Source organism: Pectinophora gossypiella, chromosome Z (genome assembly GCF_024362695.1).
Source record: "Pectinophora gossypiella chromosome Z, ilPecGoss1.1, whole genome shotgun sequence".
Classification (NCBI taxonomy): Eukaryota; Metazoa; Arthropoda; class Insecta; order Lepidoptera; family Gelechiidae; genus Pectinophora; species Pectinophora gossypiella.
In genome coordinates, this window is record NC_065433.1 from 10,756,446 (window position 1) to 10,777,778 (window position 21,333).

A 21,333-nucleotide genomic window follows, 5' to 3' on the forward strand; every position below is an offset into this window, starting at 1 on the left:
TGACATGATACTTTGCATTCACCCCCCCAAGATGATGACAAACATTCATGGGGCTAAGTAGGATATTTTCAATTTTAGTTACAGAGATGTGCGAAAGTAAATAAAAAAGCTACCTACACAGGCTTACTAAAGAGAACAGTCGATTGGTGTTCGCCGTCCTTCACCTAGGTCGATATAGATCGACTGTACATTTCTAATGTCTTAGGTTTTACATGCGGCAGTAGCCAGCAAGCTGGCGAATATGAGACGGTGGGTGTACAGTGTACGTAGCCATCGATAGATAACACGCGCACTAATACCGATAACAATTATCGTGATGTGATTAACACCGATACATCACAGTTCAGTCCTTTCATAAAGGAACAGTACCTCGATATGACGTGTGTTCAATAAATTAAAATAATGATGACCAAAATGGATAAATCTAATAAGAAGATCGACGTGCCTCCCTATTTGGTTCTTACGTCTATTCTGTCAGCCGGTTTGACCATAGTAAGTAATTATATGAAAACGATTCTTATTTGCTATTTATTTAGTTGTAATGTAAAACAATTAATCACTTCCTGTTTAAATTGATATGTTAATGACGACATAATAACTCAAGTATCTGTGTTACAAAATTGTGCTTTGCGAAGGTTTTCACCTAGAATACCTAGGTACACATGAATTCATATTATAGATTATAACACTGTGCAGTGTTCATATTCAATCTTGCGCATCTTAACATGCTAATATTTTATTTTCACAACAATGTTTATCATGATTTCGTTTGAAATATTTTAACACTAGGAATCTGTATACTTATAACGGACTAGTAACATAATATCTGTGTGTGTCCTCATCACCTTTATATTTTCAGGTGGTGTCTGTCATCTATATTGTTCTTAGCATCCTCGGGTTAGTGTACCGATTTATGTGTGATGTCGCCTCCCCAGAGACGACTGTTGGGTCGAAACACTTCATCAACATGATACTAAGAATTTATATACAAAGTACGTAGGTGTTCAAAGTTGCTGGCGTTGTCCACCGCGCCTTTATGCGTACGGTACTATAATGCGTTTGTTGTTTAATTTTCAGAAAATGACTGCGAATTAAAATTGAATTGGGATAACTTGACATCGGCGGATGCAGTTTTTGTGCTGAATATCGTCACCCTATGCGCAGCCGTGCTAAGTTTAATTGCGGCGATTGTTCTATTAACAAGTAACTATAATTTTGTTATAATCATGACCGCATAAAAGGGGTCGATTGCTCGCGTGCCTATTGAAGTAGGGGCTTTCCCAACACCAATGTCATAATCAATATTTCTTAATAAATGAGAAGGTAGGTACTATATTTTTAAATATGTGCTAGCAATAGTATTATATAGTATATTATTATGAGATATTTTACGGACATAAGATGTTCTGTATGTTTATATTCTTTAGCTTTTGAAGTAAGACTAACGACTTGGCATAGGCCCAGTCGCGGGAAACTTACTTATTTTGTGATTCAGTATCAGCATATAGGTACAGTCATGAGCAATATAATGTACCCACTTTAGGATTCTGTCGCACTAACATATTTGACATTTAGTGAGACTTACAGTTCAATTTGTCAAAGTTAATGTGACATGATACCAAAGTGTATACATAATGCTCGTGACCGTACATACAACACAGGTTTTACAGTAAGATATAAGCTAATTAGGTATTAATAATAGTGGCTGTGAACTATCTGCTATCTGTATATATAGTGGATCTGTCTATCTCTATATCTATAAAGATAATACATATTTCTTATGAGATAAAAGTTAGGTGTTAAAGCATAGTTCCTTTTTCAGTGGTTGAAAATAGGGACAAAGCGTCTCACATCCACCTGGCAGCATACGCGTATATAGGCGTGTGCGCAGCGTCACTGGTGGTGGACTTGACGTACGCCACTCACTATGGTATGGATTACACTGAGCTCTCTAACCAAATAGTAAGTATTTAATACCTTGTGTTTCTACCATTTTTGATGACTGATAACGGTTTTTGAAATACAAAAATTTCTTGATTACCCTACTAATCGTAACAGCATGTTTCACTGCCTTAAAAGTATATATCAAGGGTCCTCTTAAACACAATGAGACATCTGCACGGTCGATGAGCTGGTAACCAGTCAACTTACAGTTTATTATTACCATCTTGGGACTCCAAAACCAAATCATTGTCTGAATGTCATAAAAAAGTGACAAAATGATTACATTTTTCTTTATTATAATTCATAAATAAGTTAAATAGAAAAAGAACACGTTATCTGTCACCCTTAGATCTGCCTTTATTTAGTAATCAGAGTATCATAATTTATCTCTGACTTAGGAAACTCATCATCATTAATTTTATGAGGCACGCTCTTATCGTTGTAGCATTCTTCATGCTACTTTTTTTAGGAATTAAGGAAAAATAGAGCAGAGGTTTCACTCTTACCTTCTGCCCAACTTTTCTTCTTCTGACATAGGAAACTATCCAATTGTAAATTACAACAACAATTCGATGTGCATTGCGAAATGTGATATTATAAATATTTTGCAGCTTTATTTTATTAGTTACGCAACGAACACCAAATTGTCGTTTTAATTTACAATTGTAAGTTTGTAAGACAGGGAAAAAATGTAGGTAAGTTAAAAATCGAAGCTTTTTCGAGGCATACCAGATAGATATTTATTTTTTTTATTTCTAGAATGAAAGTACTCCAGGCCTGACTATGAACTACGACAGAGATATAGTGCGCCTGGGAGCGTTATTCCTCATGAGCCTGACCCTCAAAGGATTCATGGCTCACGCTGTCAACTTAGTGCTGCTCGTTCTGCTGCTTATTTACGTCACAGATTATCAACAAAGGGAAGAGGTACTACGAATGTTAATTACCTGCTTCTATTGTCCTCCAATAATACTAGCTCCAATCTTTTCTCAAAATATTGTATTACGTACGTACATTACACTAACGCTAATGATTCGTGTATTTTCAGCATTCCATCCACCGTCTGGGCGCATTAAATGCATATGAGTAAGTATTATAATAATTCAATACAAAGTTATCTTTATTGATCAGTTAATACAAATGTTTGTAATGAACATATTTGTATGTATTTTCTTCATCAACAGTCAACCCAGAAGACGACAGGACAGACAGGACTCCTGGCAACCAGAACCACAAATGTTTATGGGTTTACCAAGAGGGTGAGTAATCGCTAGATGACGATAGCGAGATCAGTGCCAAGATGGCCTGGTGATGAACCGAATGATAATTTGCAGAAAACGTGTGCTTACCGTCTTGAAACTAAATATTCTTTCTTGTAGTCCCCAAACAAATCCCGCGTTTGTTGACGACTCCAACTCGGTGGGTCCACGGCTCTCTATGCGGGAACCCTCCGTACCAGACTACATCAGGTACAGTATATTTTCATACATTTTTCTAACACACCATCATCCCCTCTTAACCTATCATCAGAACGCGGTTTAGAACGAACAGCATGGAATATTCTGTTTTTCTTTTCGTTTCGATTTAAATTATGTGCTTTTCATACAAATTGGCAGCAGTTTCGACGTGAAAAGACAGGCAGATAGAATTTATACTTGGTGGGCAAGGGTGATACTTGGTGGGTGGCAAGTATGTTTACGTAGCCGAATACTCAACAGGTCCGAGTCATGGCAGCCGGGTGCGAATGGTGCGCGGCCGTTCTCGTACCTGGAGGAAGCGCGGCGGCCGGCCGCGCGGCCGGTGTCGCCGGCGCCCGAGCCGCAGTGGCGCCGGGACTGGCCGCCGCCACCCGTGCCCGCGCCCGACTACAGCCCGCACGCGCCGCGGCGGCTCAAGTCTGCCCTCAAACCTTCTTATATGTAACCCCTATATCTTTACCTCCCTAGAATTATCCCGTTTCCACAGGATCTACTTATGGAATATTTTTTACAGAAATGACTGTCTATCTGAGCTAGAAGAATATGTAACCAAAAATACCTGAGGAATAACGTCCATGATAACCTTAGTACAAAACTGTAATATCAAAAAAAATTATCATTTGTCAATTTTGGATAAAAAAATTTAAATAAATTGTTTTACATGTGTATAACCAGTGTGAATCAATGCATCAAAAAACCTGATTCATATAATTAAAAGTACTTAAGTACGTATTATACCAATTAGAATAAATTTAGTCTAAAATCACATTACAGTTACGAAGTTACGTGTCTATATTAATAATAAAAATGCAAAGTAAACTAAAAACTAGTCATCCGACATTCCGAGATGCATTTATTTAATAATAATTTATCGGTATAAAAATGTATGTGTCAATATTTTTTTATAATTAATTATTTTAGCCGTTGGCTCGGAACACTGTTTTGTAACAGTGATAAGCCAAATACAACAAACCACACTGACAACATGCTGTAGCGTGAACATGAAATCTAGTAAGATTTTCAATATTTAAATATATATTAAGGACATGTGTTGTAAATAATTTGTAATAATAAAAGTGAAATTAAAAATGGTATCTTTTCTTAATTTATTATTATATAACCCAATTTTGATATAAAACTAAATAGACTATCAAATATCTCTTTTATGCATGTCAAAATATAATAGATTAAAAGTATGTTGAATTAAATTATACATCAGTGGCAGATATTGATAAAGGCACAAAAATTCTTGACCTTACTTTACACTTTACAATTATTATGTACATGTTTTATACATTTCATTTTGATTATTTAATAAAACTCTTTATATACAGTCATTGCTTCCGTTCCGACGATGTCAAACAACATCTGGTTCACTTTTATCTGTTTTCAGAGGTGGCACCGGGCCTTTCAATTCACTTTTCACTGAACTTAAACTTCTACTGTCTATTTTGTGATCTTCGTTTGTAAATTTATTAGTCGAAATATACACTTTTTCCGTAGGTTCTATATTACATGTTGATTTTTGTACCGCTTCTTCATTAGACAGCGACAATTCAAATTGTGCAACTAATTGGCTCAGTATTTTTTTAAGATGATCGAAGGACTCCTTGTCCGCGGGCGCCTCCGGTGCTTCAAGGAGGGTCTCGCAGGCGCCCTCCTCGCAGTTATTATCAAATTGCCTCTTTAACGATTTCATTTCACCCACAGTTACAATCAATTGTGGATCATCTTTTAGAGCATTTGTTAAATATGCCCCTTCTTGAGAAAATAGGAATACGGCTGGTATTTCGATGTCATCTTTACCGTCACCGGACATGGCGAACAGCGCGGTGTTCTCGTGCGTGGAGTCGGCGACGTTGTCCAGGACGATGGCGAGCTTGGCACCGGCAGCTTGCATGTTACGGACTTTTTGAGCAAACGTGCATTGTCCGCGTTTGGCGATGGCAAATTTGTCTTTGACGTCTTGCGAGTTCTGTATAGGGGAGCAGGCGTCGAGCGGGTCGACGTAGGCGAGCGTGCCGGCGTGCCGGTCGGCGGGGGTCACCTCCTTCCCGAAGTGCGCCGGCCCGCCCGCCACCAGCTTGTCCTTAACGCGAACGCCTACAGGGATCACACCGTTTTCCATGTCGCTCAGCGAGTTCCATTTAGACATCTCACGCATGAACGTCAGACCTTCCGCGGCGTCCTTTGCTGATTTAGCCTGCAATAACAGTTCAAACATTAACTATTGTCATCAACAGCCTAAACAGAACATATTCGCGCAGTTACAAAACAAACTAAAGATACATACTGTGGAGGTGGTGTAAAGCAGTTGCACTCTGCCGTCGGGCAGCGTGAGCACAGAGATGCCCATGTCAGCGAGCGCGTGGATCTGGCGCGGATCGTTAAGCGGACGAAGGCGCGCCGGCGGCCGCGCGGCCGTTGACCCCAACAGCTGACGCATCGGTTGCCGTACCTTCTCTGCTACCAGGGACGCCGTGTTCGGACATGTTCTACAACATATACAATATTTTTGTTAAGAGTTATAAACTAGTCGCACTGCTTTTCCAAACATGAAAGATCACTCACTCATCACGAAATCTCAGAAACGTGCTAGAAGTCTTCGCTGCCTTTTTCTGCCTAAAAAGTAGCATGGAGAGAAAAGCTATACCGACAAGAGCGTTGCTCTTAAATTAGTGATGACAGATTATTTAAAGAAATTAAAATGTATCTAACGATTTTTAAATAACTCACATAATAAGTACACTACCCGTGCAAAGCCGGAGTGGGACTCTAGTTTCTTATGAACGTTATATTTTTGGATCACAAAATGCATCAAATAAGTATTCATGAAAAACATATCACTCACTTTCTGTATTTATCTTCGTCATCGTCATCGAACTTCAGGTTGTAGAACGACGCGTTCTTCCCGTAGATTGCTAGTGACAGTGGCAAGAAGTGGGCTTCAGTGGTTAAAACGTAATCTTCTAATTTTACAGGTAAGTCTTTGTCTTCTCCGAACAGCATGTATAAGTACTTGAACGTCTCGGCTAGGACGAAGGAATCCATTCTATCCTCGTGTACGCGAGTTCTGACGTCATTGACGGCTGCGTACCCGCATGGGACGCGAGTATATTGTTGCAGGGCTTTGAGCACGGTCTTCCCGACTTGAAGGTAGTGGTCGTCTCCGGTAGCTCGGTGGAGGAAGTATGTCGACTCCAGGAATTCCGGCCTTAGAGGGTGTTGACCCCAGTGCACCTGCAATTGTTTTCAAAAGTTATAACGTGGTTTACGGTCTACTGCCCGAAACGCGTGCGTCTTCAACGAAACTTGCAGGTTGGTTAATTTGCTGCTTGACGTTAAAATAACGAATTTTTTTTTATTGTATTACTGACAGTACTGCGCGCTACATAGGTTATTGTTTAACAAAAACATTAATAAATTATTTAAGTATTCATAATATATTACTACAACTATCCAGTGTTTTATACTTGTTTATATATGTACATACATAATATATATTATGTACACACGTTAAGCGTTAGCCAACTTAAAAACGATCATGACCATAGACAGTGACAGTTCGACATAACAAAATTGACATGTCACTTTGTCAATATCTGTAAATGAATCCATCTCCATCTAACGAATCCATCCTATTGAATCCATCGATTGGGTGACGAATGGAGCGTGTGTACCTGGAAGTCAGAGGTGAAAGCCTCCGGGATGAAGGTGTGCCGCTGCATGACCTGGTAGAGCATCTCGTGCGTCTCGACTGCAGGCCGCACGTCGCCCAGCAGCACTTGCAGCCCCGGCCAGAACGCCAGCAGCGCGTCCATGAAGTTGCGCGACTGCAGGTGCGGCCTACACACATGATAACACTAGTTTTTATAGTCAATACAAATAACATTGCCAAATCTGGCAAATACTAACTTAATTTTGTTCTAAACTTAATTTAAATTTATTTTGACTCTTTTAAAACTAGCTAGCTCTCTCTTTCGTGGCTGAAGAGAAGAACCGCCGCAGGAAACTCTTCAACAACATGGTTTTGTTACCGACTTCAAAAAAGGAGGAGGTTCTCAATTCGACCGTATATATTTTTTTTACAATAAATCTTTTCTTGGTTCTTTTTTGGACTTAAGTAACTTTAGAACAAACGACAAAGCACTTGCTTAAATAAATGAATATCGGATTGACGTGGTTTTCGGTCAAGCAGTGATTCAGCCTACAATGAACTATCCAAACAAGAGGCAGTCTGACAAAGTGATGGCAATATTCCCGCTGAGAATCGAATCTAGTATCTTTAAATCGTCAGTCAAATGCTGGATCACGGAGACTATCTCTTTGAATAATAAGGTAAACCGCTGTTAAAGCTGTTAGTCGCTTATTATTAGGCAATAATTAATCAATAATTGGTTGTTATGACACTTGGATCCCAATGAGTATTTTATTTCTCTCATTCTATGAGTTTCCTTTACAAGAATCCAGCAAAGATGTATTATTTCACAATTAGCTACACATGGTCGACACGGCGCGCCACGATGTCGCTTAGTATGGTATGACACTAGCGATAAGCGTAAAGTCTGTTCGACTCTTAGTTTGATAAGAAAACGTACGTTCTTACCTGTGCATATGAACGGCCAGCATAACGGGACCTCTGCTGATGTACTTCATGACGGCGTTGTAGTGTCTGTTGAACCTGGCCAAGTATTTCTCGTCGCCAAGCAGGATGTATGCCTTAAGGCAATACTCGTAGTAGGAGTCTATACCTGCGCCCACGCCCGAGTCTTTCCTCACCCAGTCGCCTGAGTGAATATTTATCACTGTGCCCATAAGGTCTGACGTTCTGAGGACAAACAAAATATCTTTATGAGGAATGCCTGAGTATGACTACTCCTTGCCCCATGTTGCTTTAAGATAAAAGCACAAAATCATAACATTGACTTTCAGTTGAGATCATCATCACCAGCCCATTAACGTCCCCACTGCTGGGGCACAGGCCCTCCCTATGGATGTATAGGGAGATCGGGCCTTAAACCCCCACACGGGCCCAGTGCGGATTGGTGGTTATTAACGACTGCTAATGCAACCGGGACCAACGGTTTAACGTGCCTTCCGTAGCACGGAGGAGCACGAGATGTTTTTTTTTTGTGGTCGCCCATCCTATGACAAGCCTTTCCGAAAGTTGCTTAACTTCAACAATCGCAGAACGAGCGCGTTTACCGCTGCGCCACCGAGCTCCTCAAGTTGAGATTGTCCTTTAATTTAAATGCTTGGTCGTTAGAGGGGTAATAATAATGTTTAACGTCAATTAAACGCCATTTCAATTGTTCTTCATTCCATCGAACTGTACAGGGTGTTAGTGACATCGTAACGAAAACTTTAGAGGGATGATTGAGACCATGATTCTGAGTTGATATCAAGTGGAATTTTCCGTCGCAAAAGTATAGAATTGATATTAATTTAAAAAAATAAATAAAAAAGACATGAATATTGCGACGGGAAATTCCACTTGATATTAACTCAGGAATCACGGTCTTAATCATCCCCCTCAGTATTTGTTACGATGTTACTAACACCCTGTATGTAGTTTTTCCTTGTGTTTACGGTTAGAATCATAGTCATACAAACAAATACTACATTTTTGACGGATCTTTGGTATAACTAACTATAATTATATTAGGTACCTTTGGTATAAATAATATGTCAAAAAAAACCTTTTTATTTTTTTCCGTGACATTTGCAGTCAAGTAGACTACTTTTACATTATACGCGTACTTATACGCGTGTGAATATTTATTAGTGTCAATATACGTGTTGTTTTGTTAGCAAAGTATTTAATGTGGAATTTGGAGTCACAGCTGTATGACATAATAGAAACAAATACTGAGCTACTGACGATAGCGTCGTTGTGAACACTTACAAAATGAAAACAATTTACATCATTAGCTGAAAAGAATAATAATGTTTTTTTTTCTGCAATTTAGAGCGATTTGGGTAGTGAAAGTTTTAGACCCTGGTTTGATAACACTCGTCACGATATTCAAAAGTCCATAGGTTTTCTAAAATATAAGGACCTCGTTTAGTATGAACTGAGTGAGAGAGAATAACTGAGATCGATCGCATTTTATATAGGTACCTCTTTAAATAGCTTGATTAGAATGACAGCAGTTAATACGTTTTCGTTTTTCTTCGCCTTATGGTTGTCTCGCTTTAAGCGATAAGGCTGTCATTTGCCATGTGCCTAATTAAGAGCATTTTGTAATTATTTTTATTTTGGTACAATAAAGTATATTTGTATTTTCCTGGTATGTCTCTTTTACTCTGAGCTGCACCGGGCACGCTATCTTTCTGTCGTGTTGTCGGTTTAGTCGAGCTATATTTAATGAAATTGCTACCTTAACAATAAGGCCGAGTGATTATAATTGTTAGTTTCGAGTGCAATAAGAAGGAGAAGGGTTATGTATTGTATCAGTTATAGAATATAAAGTACCTGTGTCTAATTTTCCAGAGCCGGTCCATGGATTTGTGCGCCTTCTGTTCGTAAGCGGGGTTGCCAGTGAGGCGGGAGAGCGCGGCCAGCTCCAGAATCATGGTGCCGGCGCACGCCGTGCACGTCTCGCGCGACTCCGCCATGCCGCGCAACCCGTGCCGCAGGTTCACCTTTCCGCGCAAACAAACTCGTCAGCAATACAATAAAAATATCGTTTATTACATACTTACACTCGAAGAAATCGCGGTCGTAAATCCTAATGGGTGTGCACAGCCAAAAGTAATCAGTAGACAACTTGCAGTCATTTTTGACACGAAGTCCTAACATGGATACGATGTTGCTCAAACACACAGAATGGTGCATCGTGTTAGGAAGGATACAATCCCTCTGTCGATTTTTAAGACGTGGGCGGGAATATAAGCAGCGGATCGAATTCTAATTGTAGCTCGGTGAAGGATGGATATTTAGTTCATCTTGGGACGGATGTACCTCTGAGTACCTCAATTGGGATTAAGTCGTGATAATTCTAACATAGAAGCTCTCATTGCAACATGGAATCAATTAATTTATTGCATTACTATCAAACGTAGGAAACTAAAAAGGCCAGAATCTAAAAAGGCCACATATCGCCTAGAAGTATATTATACCCAATTAATATAAACACAGGAAGTAATCTTTTAGTAGATTTGTCATAACTGCTCATAACGATGAACAGAATTAGCTTTGATAACAATATGTTATTATTTTAAGCCAGTCATTATATTGAAAGTGACTCGTTAGTAACTGCATTCTTTATAATAAAATGCATTATTATCAGTAGTACTACCTAGTACCTAGGTGGGTAAGCACAATATTTTTATTGTCATTTAAAACTCAAATTGCCGTATCACTAAGGTACTTTGTTTTCTTACATAATAAATACAAACACCGTTTTACAGCGCGATCAAATTCAGAATGTTTCAAAAATAAGCCAGTTAGGTACATACCGCGAACAAATTGAGAATTTCTTAAAGAGAAGCCAGGTCAAGAGTACAAGTACTCTAAACCGGCAAGCATGCATGAAGCATTTTTGTAAGTGTGTAAATGGTGCGTCATGTAGTAAGTGCTATTCCGTGGTCTCTGCCTACCCAAATGGGAAATAAGCGTGATGTTGCGCATTTATGTGTATACATTTTATGCATTTTCCCTGTATATCGCTCTTATTCGTTATTAATGAAGTTTATAAAATTCCAATTTATCAATAGAATTGTGAGTAACAATATTTACTACCAAAATGTATTGTTACAGTTCTACCTCATACTAACATGGGATGTTTACAATCTTGCGTAGTAAGAACAATCGTTGTGGTATGCCCTGAGATACACTTCTAGCTTCCATCGCTCTTTATAAAACTGTTGTTTCCCTGGTCACGTTGAGGTAATTAATATGAATAATATGTTTACCATATAATAATAATATACCATACAATAATAATATGCCCAATAGTTTGTCCAATAATATCCTTATACTTGAACTTTATTACTATTTTTTTTTTATCCTGACACTAAGCAAAGTTTTGACAAACAATTAAGTTTTCGAATGAATACCAAACACCAATACAAAAATAATATTACATACTGTGTCATAGCAGGAAAGCCGAATGTGTTATGACTTATGATATGATCAATGCTGGCGATATTAAAATAGTGTCACTTCACAGTTGGCTCGACTAATATAGACGGCGATACGGCTAACCATCTTTCACGTTGGTCTAACAGAAAGCTCGGTGAGGCGTGGGTACTTAGTTTACCTAGTTGTGATAGATATACAGGGTGTTAGTGACATCGTAACGAAAACTTTGAGGGATGATTCAGACCATGATTCTGAGTTGATATCAAGTGGAATTTTCCGTCGCAAAAGTATGGATAGGAAAATAATTAAAAAAAAAACAAAAAAATTCATGATTTTTTTGACAGGAAATTCCGTGATATCAACTCAGAATCATGGTCTGAATCATCCCCCTCAATATTCGTTACGGTGTCACTAACACCCATACCTACTTGTATGGCTACCGTATGTACTTGTACGGGGTGTAAGTGACATCTTAACGAATACTGAGAGGGATGATTCGGCTAATTATTCTGAGTTAATATCAAGTGGAATTTTCCATCGCAAAAGTATTATATTTAAAAAAAAAAATAAAAAAAATACATGATTTTTGCGACGGAAAAATCCACTTGATATCAACTCAGAATCATGGTCTGAATCATCCCTCAAAGTTTTCGTTACGATGTCACTAACACCCTGTATATACTTTTGACTACCCCTATTGGGATATAGTCGTGAGCTTATGTGTTTATAGGCGTTTGGTAAACACGCCTGTCCCATACGGGTAAGCAGAAAGTCACAGATCTACGACAAGAGTATTTAGCATCGATTTAGAATAGTTTCCATAATATTGGAAGAAAATACTTTCAGTCGTTATTGTGGTCAGTGTTTTTCTTTTTTTGTTTAGTTCTGGAAATAAGTGCCTTTGCCCTGTGGTCAGATCTTATAGGCCAGATTATATTACATTGTACAGTTTTACGTAGTCGTAACCTAGGGTGGTATTAATAAACTAATCTCAGCTGAGACTGCCCTTAAGATCATGCTCAAGTTTCTGTTTTTATATGGAAACTGTCACATTGACATGATCTTGAGGGCAGTCTCGAACCTGAGATTAGTTTATTAATACCACCCCTAGCACCCGCATATAGTAAAGTGACAATTAAGCCAATAGAGTTGGTTTATATATATCTCAGCCTATTCGGGATAAATTAATATTTATCGCAATGCTACTGCTAATGCTGTGTGTTGGCAACATCCAACATTGTTTTTTTCTATTTTTTATGTATAAAATGGCAATACTTTTTATTCTACGATCGACTGCAACGTAACATGTAATTTTGAGCGCCTTTATTTGAAAATATAACGTGGTCAACCAAAAGTCGCCGTATTCTTTACTATCCTCTACACACCAGCCAGAGCACAATATCTGCGTGCGACAGAGTGTGTAGAATGAAGATGAAGAGTACTGTGGGTTAATGGACAGGCGCGTCTTACCCGGCCGTGCGGTATCCCCGTGGAGGTGTTGAAGGCGGGCAACAGCCTCCGCCCCAAGTCCTCCGCCATCGCCAGCAACTCTCCATTGTACCACTGCAGCGCCGGCACGTCGCTCTTCAGAGCCATCGCGAGCACGTGTGCTGACAGCAGACCCCTACAATCACCATGCAACCACAATTTGTTTCTTTTTATTATAGTTTATACATGATCTTACCGTGTGAGAAGAAAATACTCTTTTCTTCTCACAGATGAGAAGCCTCACCACAAGGCTAGAGTGAATAGGCATTTGCTAAGTGACTGTGTTCCTTAGGCTAACTCGTTGCCTATAAACAACAACCGACCGGTAAGCAACGAGGTGGTCTAAGGAACACACTCACCTAGCATATGCCTATTCACTACTAAGAAAATTCGAGTAGAATGGCGTACTACTTCGGGGGCCGAATATGAGGGCGATGCATCATCGTTGTTATGGTCTTCTCGCTGTCTGGAGCTAAATGTCTGTTCGAAACAGTTGACTCCCTTCCAACAGGCATGCGGACGTGAGAGTAGAGCGAATTTCCATGGAAGAGTTCCACCTCCTCTATTGCCGGATCGTATTTTGATAGCCGAACATTATTTTTCAGCAGGGGACCGGGGTATAAAAGCCACCAGGGAGCAGATGACAAGAGCAACAAAAACAGCTGAATAATATCTACCAATAAGATAAGCAGTTGTCCTTACCCGAGCATTCTGATATTCGTTTCGAATACGGAGACAATGATGTCGTGGTCGAAGGTAACATCATTGACCACAAGCTTTATCGCTCTGCTGAACTCCGAAAAGTCGCCCATAACAGCCAAGGTGTCTAAACTGTCCACCAGAGTAAGGGAGAAACTGAAACAAGGAACAAATTGTTGTATCGTATTTTTTTATATAAAATATTAATATACATACCTACCACTTATCAGGTTGGTCTAACAGAAATCTCGGTGAGGTGTGAGTAGTTAGTTCACCTTGCGATGGATGTACCCCTGACTACCCGAATTGAATATAGTCGTGAGTTTATGTTATGTTATTAATACAGGACTTCCATCAAATCAGATTCAAATTTTCTAAGACTCGCAGGTTGCATCAATGACTCATATTTGCACGTAATATCAATTGTGATTAATACTTGAATCCAAAACAATCTTTAGAGGATTGTAGGTACCTAAGTCCATCGAGATGCGACATTGTCACATTTGTAAGCCCTTCGTTTCACCAACGAATCAGGAACATCAAGAAATCGGGTCGATGGGGACGACATAAAATGGATTTTGACCGGATATATTTGGCAACTGGAACTACTTAGATCGTTTCCCTTTTGTCCCCCTTTTGTTATATAACATAACATAAACAGCCTATATAGGTACGTCCCACCGTTAGGCACAGGCCTGCCCTTAATCAACCGGAGGAATGGTTACGCTAATCCACTGCGGGTTGGTGGAGGTGTTTGGGCTCCGAAGCACGGGATCATCTGAGTTTTTCAGACAATCAGGTGATTCATGCCCGTAATGTCCTTACAAAACAAAGGACGGTCTCACAAAGTAATTTCGACAACGTACCCATTGAGAACCGAACCCTTTTATTATATCTTGTTGGGTTGAAGGAGATTCTATAAGGGCCCCTGGGTATCTGACTCCCGAACCGTAAAAACATAGCCTTAAGGATCACGTAACGCGCGAGGTGGTAAGCGGTGCCGGGTGGAAATTTCAATTCATTTAACAACGTTTTAGTATTGGTACGTAAAAAAGAAATAATATTATGCAGCTATTTAAAATATCATTAGCAATCCTTATCGCGTAGATAAAAATAAAACTAATACGTATTACCCTTGTTGGTGTTGTAGATAAGAAACATGTTTATTAACTAATTACAGGCTTTGCAGTTTTAGGCCACGAATCAATCTAATTAGGTAGGTACTTACATTTGTTGCTCTACATACCAATTTCTAACTATAATAATGCGAATACCAACCGTATTTTATTTGTGATGTTCTAGGCACTTAAACACACTTTATTTTTGGTATACGATGACGCATATGTATGCGTGTGCTTTGAAAAGCTAATTAACATAATAGTAACCTGCTTCTTGCTTATTACATGAATACAGTTATGATTAATCCAGGATTACAAGTACCTACTTAATTGTAATCCCGGAATAATATAAACATATTTCAAAACAAGTGTGGGTTTTGAAATGATAATTGGGTATCACCAGATGACCCTTTTAAAACAAAAATTAAAGAAATCTTTTCAGTTCTATTATGTGTTATTACGTGTTTACGTACCTACTTCCTCTAACAGGGAAACTTCTAGTGAGTTGCATCATAGAATAATTATCTCTAAGCAGGTATTTGTGAGGATCCTAGGTAGATAGGTAGGTATATTATTTTCTTCGTAATTTTGCGAAGTCTGTATCGGACATACCTAATAATCTACCATTTATGGTCAGTCACATATCTAGCGCGAGCAAACCAAAGCGTCTCAATGTTTGGATCTTGTAATTTAAATTAATATCCTAAGTAATACAGTTCATTCAATTATTTGTGTGGGGTTTTATTATAATTACCAGCGCTCCCTACACTGACGACCGATAACAACCACGAGGCCTGCGGCCTGCGACGATAGAGTACTGAAGACAATTCTCAAAAGGAAAAAAAAAAACAACTTCGCAATTAATTTGAAAAACGATCAAGAATATTTTTTATTTAATCTAAACAAACCTACAAAAAACGAGAAGAAATCTCAACGTAAACATTACTTCTAAGCTCACTTTTTGTTGCGTAGGTTTCTTGTTATTTTTAATCTCTTGTTATTTGCGAAAACCTATAATTGGCTTATTGTATAGTTATAATTGCGGTTGGTTTTCCGAAAAAAATAAAATAAATTATTGCAGTTGTAGGTATATCAATGTTTTTAATAAATTGATTTCTTTTCACGGATACGGCATGGTGCAGCGCCACTAACTTATTACAAAAGTAGAGACATAAACCCACGTCCGCCAGTCATCCTCACTGGGTAGACATGTACAACTTCCAGCCGTTAACAATTATAGGTATCTAAAGGTTTACGTTCAAAAATGTGGCAGAAGGGTTTAGGCTCCCAGAAACTCCCTTTGCACTATCATGTAACCTACTATGTCCATAGTAGGTTACCAGACCATCAAATCAGACAAAAGTTAACAACATGAACTAACTTATATGCATGGGATATTAAGCAACTTCGAATATAGGGACCATATTGTTTTTCTTGTCTCTGACTATGTATAAAAGTTATGTAACACCTCATGTTTGTATAACATTCCATGACAAATTACGTACAGAAAGGTGAAAATTTGTTTTGTATTTCTCATGGTTATGGTTATCAATGAGCAGATATTTTAGATTTGGAATTAAAAAATGTATTTTACTTTGGTGTGCTGGAACACAGTAAAGTGGTATACACTTAAAAGTATTAAAGTTTTTAATAATAAATCAAGATTTTTTTCCTATCCTGGATTATGCCACTATTGGGCAAAGACCTCCCCTTTGTGCTTCCACTTCTACATATTCTAAGCGATCTCTTTCGTTTCCGTCACAAACGTGTCTAGTTCACCATCGCTTTCTGGATCTGCCTTTGCGCCCAAGAGATGTCAACTCCGTAAAGTTGCTGACTAGTTGACGTTTTATGATTTCCGGAGGTCTCTTTTCGGAAAGTCTCTAATGAACCAGTAGGTCCTTCATGCGTTTTTGACGCACGTGAAACACGGAATTAATAACATAAGTTTTGAAACAATTGATTATTTTATTTTAAATATACACATTATTTAATTTTGTGAGTACTTTTTATTTATAACTAGATATTACTAAACACAATAACAAACACAAAATCAGATATGAGAATAAAATTGTTTCCTTTATTTAAATGTTCCATCCCTGCTTGGTAGCAATTAATCTTATCGTAGCATTAATACTTCACCAAGCAATTCGTAACAAGAAAAACTAATAAAACATGTGCAAAGCAATTTTACTACCATACAAATAATTCAGAATAGTTAAATCAATGAAATATACTTTATTGCACTCAAACAGAACATACAAACATTAGTAAAAGCAAATGTTTTAACTAATGGTCAACAGATGTTGACCACATCTCTATACATATCATTATAAAACTGTAACAGACCGATGACTGTACATTAAAGATATTGAAAATAACTAATATGGGTATTCTTTATTAGACAAATAGAATCCAAAATATCAAGTTTCGATTTTTCTCTGTTCTGTATGTTTGTGCCCGCATCACGCAAAAACTACTGCATAGAATTGAATGAAGTTTTCACCGATGTATTGTTAGAGGTCTAACTTAAAATATAAATATATAACATAAAAAAAACCTTAAAATATAGGTAGAAAGAAAGAAATTGAAGAGGCATTTTTTGTCATTTTTGCAGTTAGAATCCTATTATACAAAGGAATATCATCCATTAAAATAATGTAAAAGACAAGAGAATGTGTCTGAATGGACAATTATGAAGGAAAATAGGTTAAACTAGCTAATGAGTTTGTGTATATAGGTACTATGTTTACAAGGGATAGAAAATGTGGTAAAGATGTGGATAGAAGAGTGAAGTAGGAGGATGAAAATGTGAAGATCGCTGTTTACAATTAGTTTATTTATTGTATTTACAACTAGTCTAGTTGTACTTTAAATGTGGCATTACTGACCTAGGTACAATTTTTTTCCTATTGTCTACTTAGAGTCTTAGAGAAATGGTCGCCATAACAGGAAAAATCACATACATAAATGGCAAGAGTGGATAAGGCCAACAGTCATGAAGTAAGATAATTATAGTGAGAGGATTAACTCGTAGTTGTAACCCATACACATAGATAATCTCTAGGTCAACTTCTAGGATTTGGTAGGAATGATAATGACAAGTAACTGAACTAATTGGTTTTGACTTAATTACAGTTTTTAGATTGTTAATTGAAACTTGTGTTGGAATAATATAAAACTCTAGGGCTGTACGCCTAAAAGTAATAATTAACTTGCAGATTTGCACAACATTGAGTGAGTGCATTAATTGTAATTTACATAATATACACATAAACTCATGCAATATTCTTAATCCCTAATGTAATGGATCCTCAAGTAAATACAATTGTACCTCAGAAAGAAAGAAATTTCAAGGAACTAAAATGCCTACTACACTACTAAAATAGCATATAAGTGTAACAGAACTGAGAATGAGCTCAGCCTTATCAAACTAAGCATGAAAAATAGGTTATACCCCATTTTACTGCCCTTCAAACATTATAATCATACATGTTTTATACCCCAGGCCTTGGATAAAGAAGTACCTTACTCAGTTCTTGTTCTGACTATTGTAAAAATTACTTACTTTCCCAAGGCATCATCCATATCTCCTCGGCTTGGTGTGACTCCTTTCCATCTTCCTTTGCAACTAAGTGGCATGAGTTCATCAGCAGGATATGCATTGTCCATATATGCATTGTATGCATGGTAGAACATGTGCCGTGCCTCCTCTCTGCAAAACACAAACTGTTTTTAAAATATGACAAGTGACCTTATATAAGATTGTTTTAGTATAGAAATCATTTATTTTAGATATAAGTAGGTATTGGTACACAGTAGGAGTGAACATAGTAATTAAAACTTATTTCTAAAAAGGGATGTCAGGTCAGCAATATGTTGTAACACTCCGACATTGAGGGAGTGTCACAACGCTGATTTTCAGTGCCCCAAAAACACTAAGTCTAAACAATTATCAAAACACATTAAAATTAATAAACTGTGTTAATAAAGTGTGGATTATAATGCATGTAGAGGGTTTATTTGCGTGTGTTTGGTCCAAATACATAATATATACTACTGGTAGGTACCTGAAAAACCAACTGGTTAATACAATATTTAATTATTCAGAATCACCACTTCTGAGCTACCAAGTTATGTTTATTACAAGGCAAAAAGCATTAATTTTTTGAAATAACTAAGCACTGCACACCGTTTACCTACAAAATCTTTTATATTAATTCACATTATTATCATATGTACAAAACGTTTTGTATTGCTTAACACACTACATGAACGACTTAGATACCTTAGGTTCAATCGCTCAGTCTTCGACATCCGTGACGCCTTTTCTTCGGTCCTTACACATATTATTGTTAAAATAAAAACTAACAAAACTCGATATGCCATAATTTGATCACAATATTTTCGAATGACTAGCACTCAATAAATAAAAGTAAAGATAACAATCTTAGTCAAAATACAACTAAAAATAAGTGACAAAACTGGTGAAATTGAAAGAAATAAACTTGTAATGTCTGTTCAGTTTCACATTGCAAATAAATATATTTTCCCCACAGGAAAGACGAAAGTACAATATTGCCCTACTACAACACGACCATTATCGTATCGTCGTCATTTTTTTTTTTTTTTTTTTGTTTTGGTTTTCCCCGAAGGGTAAGGCAAAGGGAACTATGCCCATACAGCCATGTCTGACGTATTTTTTTTCTTGATGATTAATGAAATGATGAAAGGTGATGATGATGAAACCTAAGCCCCCACCCTCGGAGTAGACTCCTACTCCGAACCCCAAACGAATTAACTCAAAAGTCCGCATAAACTTTTGAGTTATGAAGCGGCTTCCCAGCACGAAGCGAAAATAGGCAGATACACTTTGTTTATTGAATACTCCAATATAATAACACTCGCGAATGTCTTCCAACTAACTTAATGCGATCATTAACCACAAAACACCACTTCGTATTAATTATTTAGATTACTCAATGAAGAAAGCAACTGTCCCGTTCCCGTTTCCCGCCGAAAAGCCCGTATCGTCGTCAGTAACAAGAACGTCAAGAACAAGCGGAACGTTCAAAAAATCAAACACGCACGCGTCGTTATGTCAAGTCAAGCATCTAGGTGGCCACTATACTGCCAAGCTCAATATTATTCAAAATCGATCCGTGATCAACATTATTCAGAGAAGAGTCTAGTCAGTCCCGAATTGAGGATAATATAAGCAATTTAATAGGCTAATTGAAAATTCATATACGTACAAGACAAAAATAAGGGGTAGCGAGATGCGCGCGATTTATATTTTTAAGATAGCGCAGACCACTTGCGCCTTATGGTATCTACCGTCATATTATTTCTTATACTATGCTACTATGTGAGAAGAGTATGTGAAGATTCGAGTCCGTCAAATAACGGATCCGAAGAGGCGTAAACGGCAGTGGCGGCGTAGTGCTCTATTTGTGTGGTAGCTTGTCATTCATCATCTATTCGATATGATTTAAATGATAATTTGTCTTTTAAAACGGAAAATTTTAAAATTATTAGTTTGGAAGTTTTGTTTTCAAATTGTTAAAAATATTTACATGCCTAGTTAAGGTTGAATACTATGATATACTATAATACTACACCATCTTTTGTAAATTGTATTCTGGCAAATAAAAATGATTGATTGATTGATCACTTTTTATTGTCGTCAATCATTTTCAGATGGGGTAGTTTTTGGAATACCAGCAGTCAATATCATTATCATAAACGCAAAAATATCTTAGAGTATTTTGTCTTTTTGTAAATATTCAGTTAGAACATATGTATGTCTCCAAATTACGTAAGTCCTAACTGGATTATTGCAAAAAGACCGAAGATTCTAGTGTGCGTCAAGCTAGCGGCCTCAAAAAAAAAATGGGCACGAAAAAATAATTTGACCATACCAAAAAATAGTACTCTTATTGAAAAAAATAGTACCTGTTGTAAAAAAATTAGTACCATCACGGTTCTGGATTTATAGCCATGTTTTATTGCACTTGCTAGCTTGACGGTGAGCGAAATTTGGCGAGAGTTAACGACAAGGTCTTTCGCTTTGATTTAAACGCCAAAAAATAGTACCGAAATAGTACTCACCCCCTGCAAAATACCGAAAGTAGTACTTCAACGGTTCCAAAGTTATAAAGGCAGTTCTTTGATCCCGCTAGCTTGACGTTTTGAAAATACCTATTATCTGGGGAACACTTGCATACTTCAGTATGTAACTAATGTCAATAAACTCGTATGAAATAGTACTCCCTACCATCATAATTTTGATCCGATTCTCTTTGTAGAAATGTTAAAAAATCATCATAACCTATGCCATACATTTGTTGTTGATACAGTCACGTAGACAATTACATAACCTCACAATTTATTCGTAAGTATTGCCATTTTGGAGGTCTACCCTACCATTTCTTTGCACTTCAGAGTGCTGCTATTACAAAAAATTCCTATTGCATACACCCATATGCACTAATTTTAATAGAAAATGGCTGCATGGGTC

The 21,333-nt window shown here is 37.5% G+C and overlaps 2 protein-coding genes across 2 annotated transcripts; one reads left to right on the forward strand and one right to left on the reverse strand.

Annotated features, from left to right (window-relative positions):
* Nucleotides 1-339: 339 nt before the first annotated feature.
* Nucleotides 340-4,514, forward strand: LOC126380237 (uncharacterized). Its single transcript, XM_050029503.1, has 9 exons — nucleotides 340-492; nucleotides 860-992; nucleotides 1,078-1,203; nucleotides 1,823-1,962; nucleotides 2,704-2,871; nucleotides 2,993-3,030; nucleotides 3,129-3,203; nucleotides 3,324-3,413; nucleotides 3,663-4,514. The coding sequence occupies exons 1-9, from the start codon at nucleotides 403-405 to the stop codon at nucleotides 3,865-3,867; spliced, it is 1,065 nt and encodes a 354-aa protein (XP_049885460.1). The 5' UTR covers nucleotides 340-402; the 3' UTR covers nucleotides 3,868-4,514.
* Nucleotides 4,238-19,424, reverse strand: LOC126380236 (ER degradation-enhancing alpha-mannosidase-like protein 3). The gene is made up of 10 exons (XM_050029502.1): nucleotides 19,102-19,424; nucleotides 18,382-18,528; nucleotides 13,699-13,851; nucleotides 12,979-13,132; nucleotides 9,898-10,067; nucleotides 8,029-8,250; nucleotides 7,103-7,268; nucleotides 6,274-6,662; nucleotides 5,716-5,917; nucleotides 4,238-5,625 (listed from the first exon to the last, which is right to left on the reverse strand). Exons 1-10 carry the CDS (start codon nucleotides 19,200-19,202, stop codon nucleotides 4,780-4,782), a joined length of 2,550 nt encoding a protein of 849 aa, XP_049885459.1. The 5' UTR covers nucleotides 19,203-19,424; the 3' UTR covers nucleotides 4,238-4,779.
* Between the last annotated feature and the right edge of the window lie 1,909 nt (nucleotides 19,425-21,333).

What these genes read in the sequence shown, in the direction of transcription:
- LOC126380237 (XM_050029503.1), top strand. Translation starts at nt 403, where the DNA reads ATGATGACCAAAATGGATAAATCTAATAAGAAGATCGACGTGCCTCCC. An exon ending in ATTATCAACAAAGGGAAGAG is followed by an intron (nt 2,872 to 2,992) that starts GTACTACGAATG and finishes GTGTATTTTCAG; the next exon opens with CATTCCATCCACCGTCTGGG. An exon ending in GGCGCATTAAATGCATATGA is followed by an intron (nt 3,031 to 3,128) that starts GTAAGTATTATA and finishes CTTCATCAACAG; the next exon opens with TCAACCCAGAAGACGACAGG.
- LOC126380236 (XM_050029502.1), bottom strand. Translation starts at nt 19,202, where the DNA reads ATGGCATATCGAGTTTTGTTAGTTTTTATTTTAACAATAATATGTGTA. An exon ending in CGGGGATACCGCACGGCCGG is followed by an intron (nt 10,068 to 12,978) that starts GTAAGACGCGCC and finishes TTGCGCGGAAAG; the next exon opens with GTGAACCTGCGGCACGGGTT. An exon ending in CTCTGGAAAATTAGACACAG is followed by an intron (nt 8,251 to 9,897) that starts GTACTTTATATT and finishes GTTTGTCCTCAG; the next exon opens with AACGTCAGACCTTATGGGCA.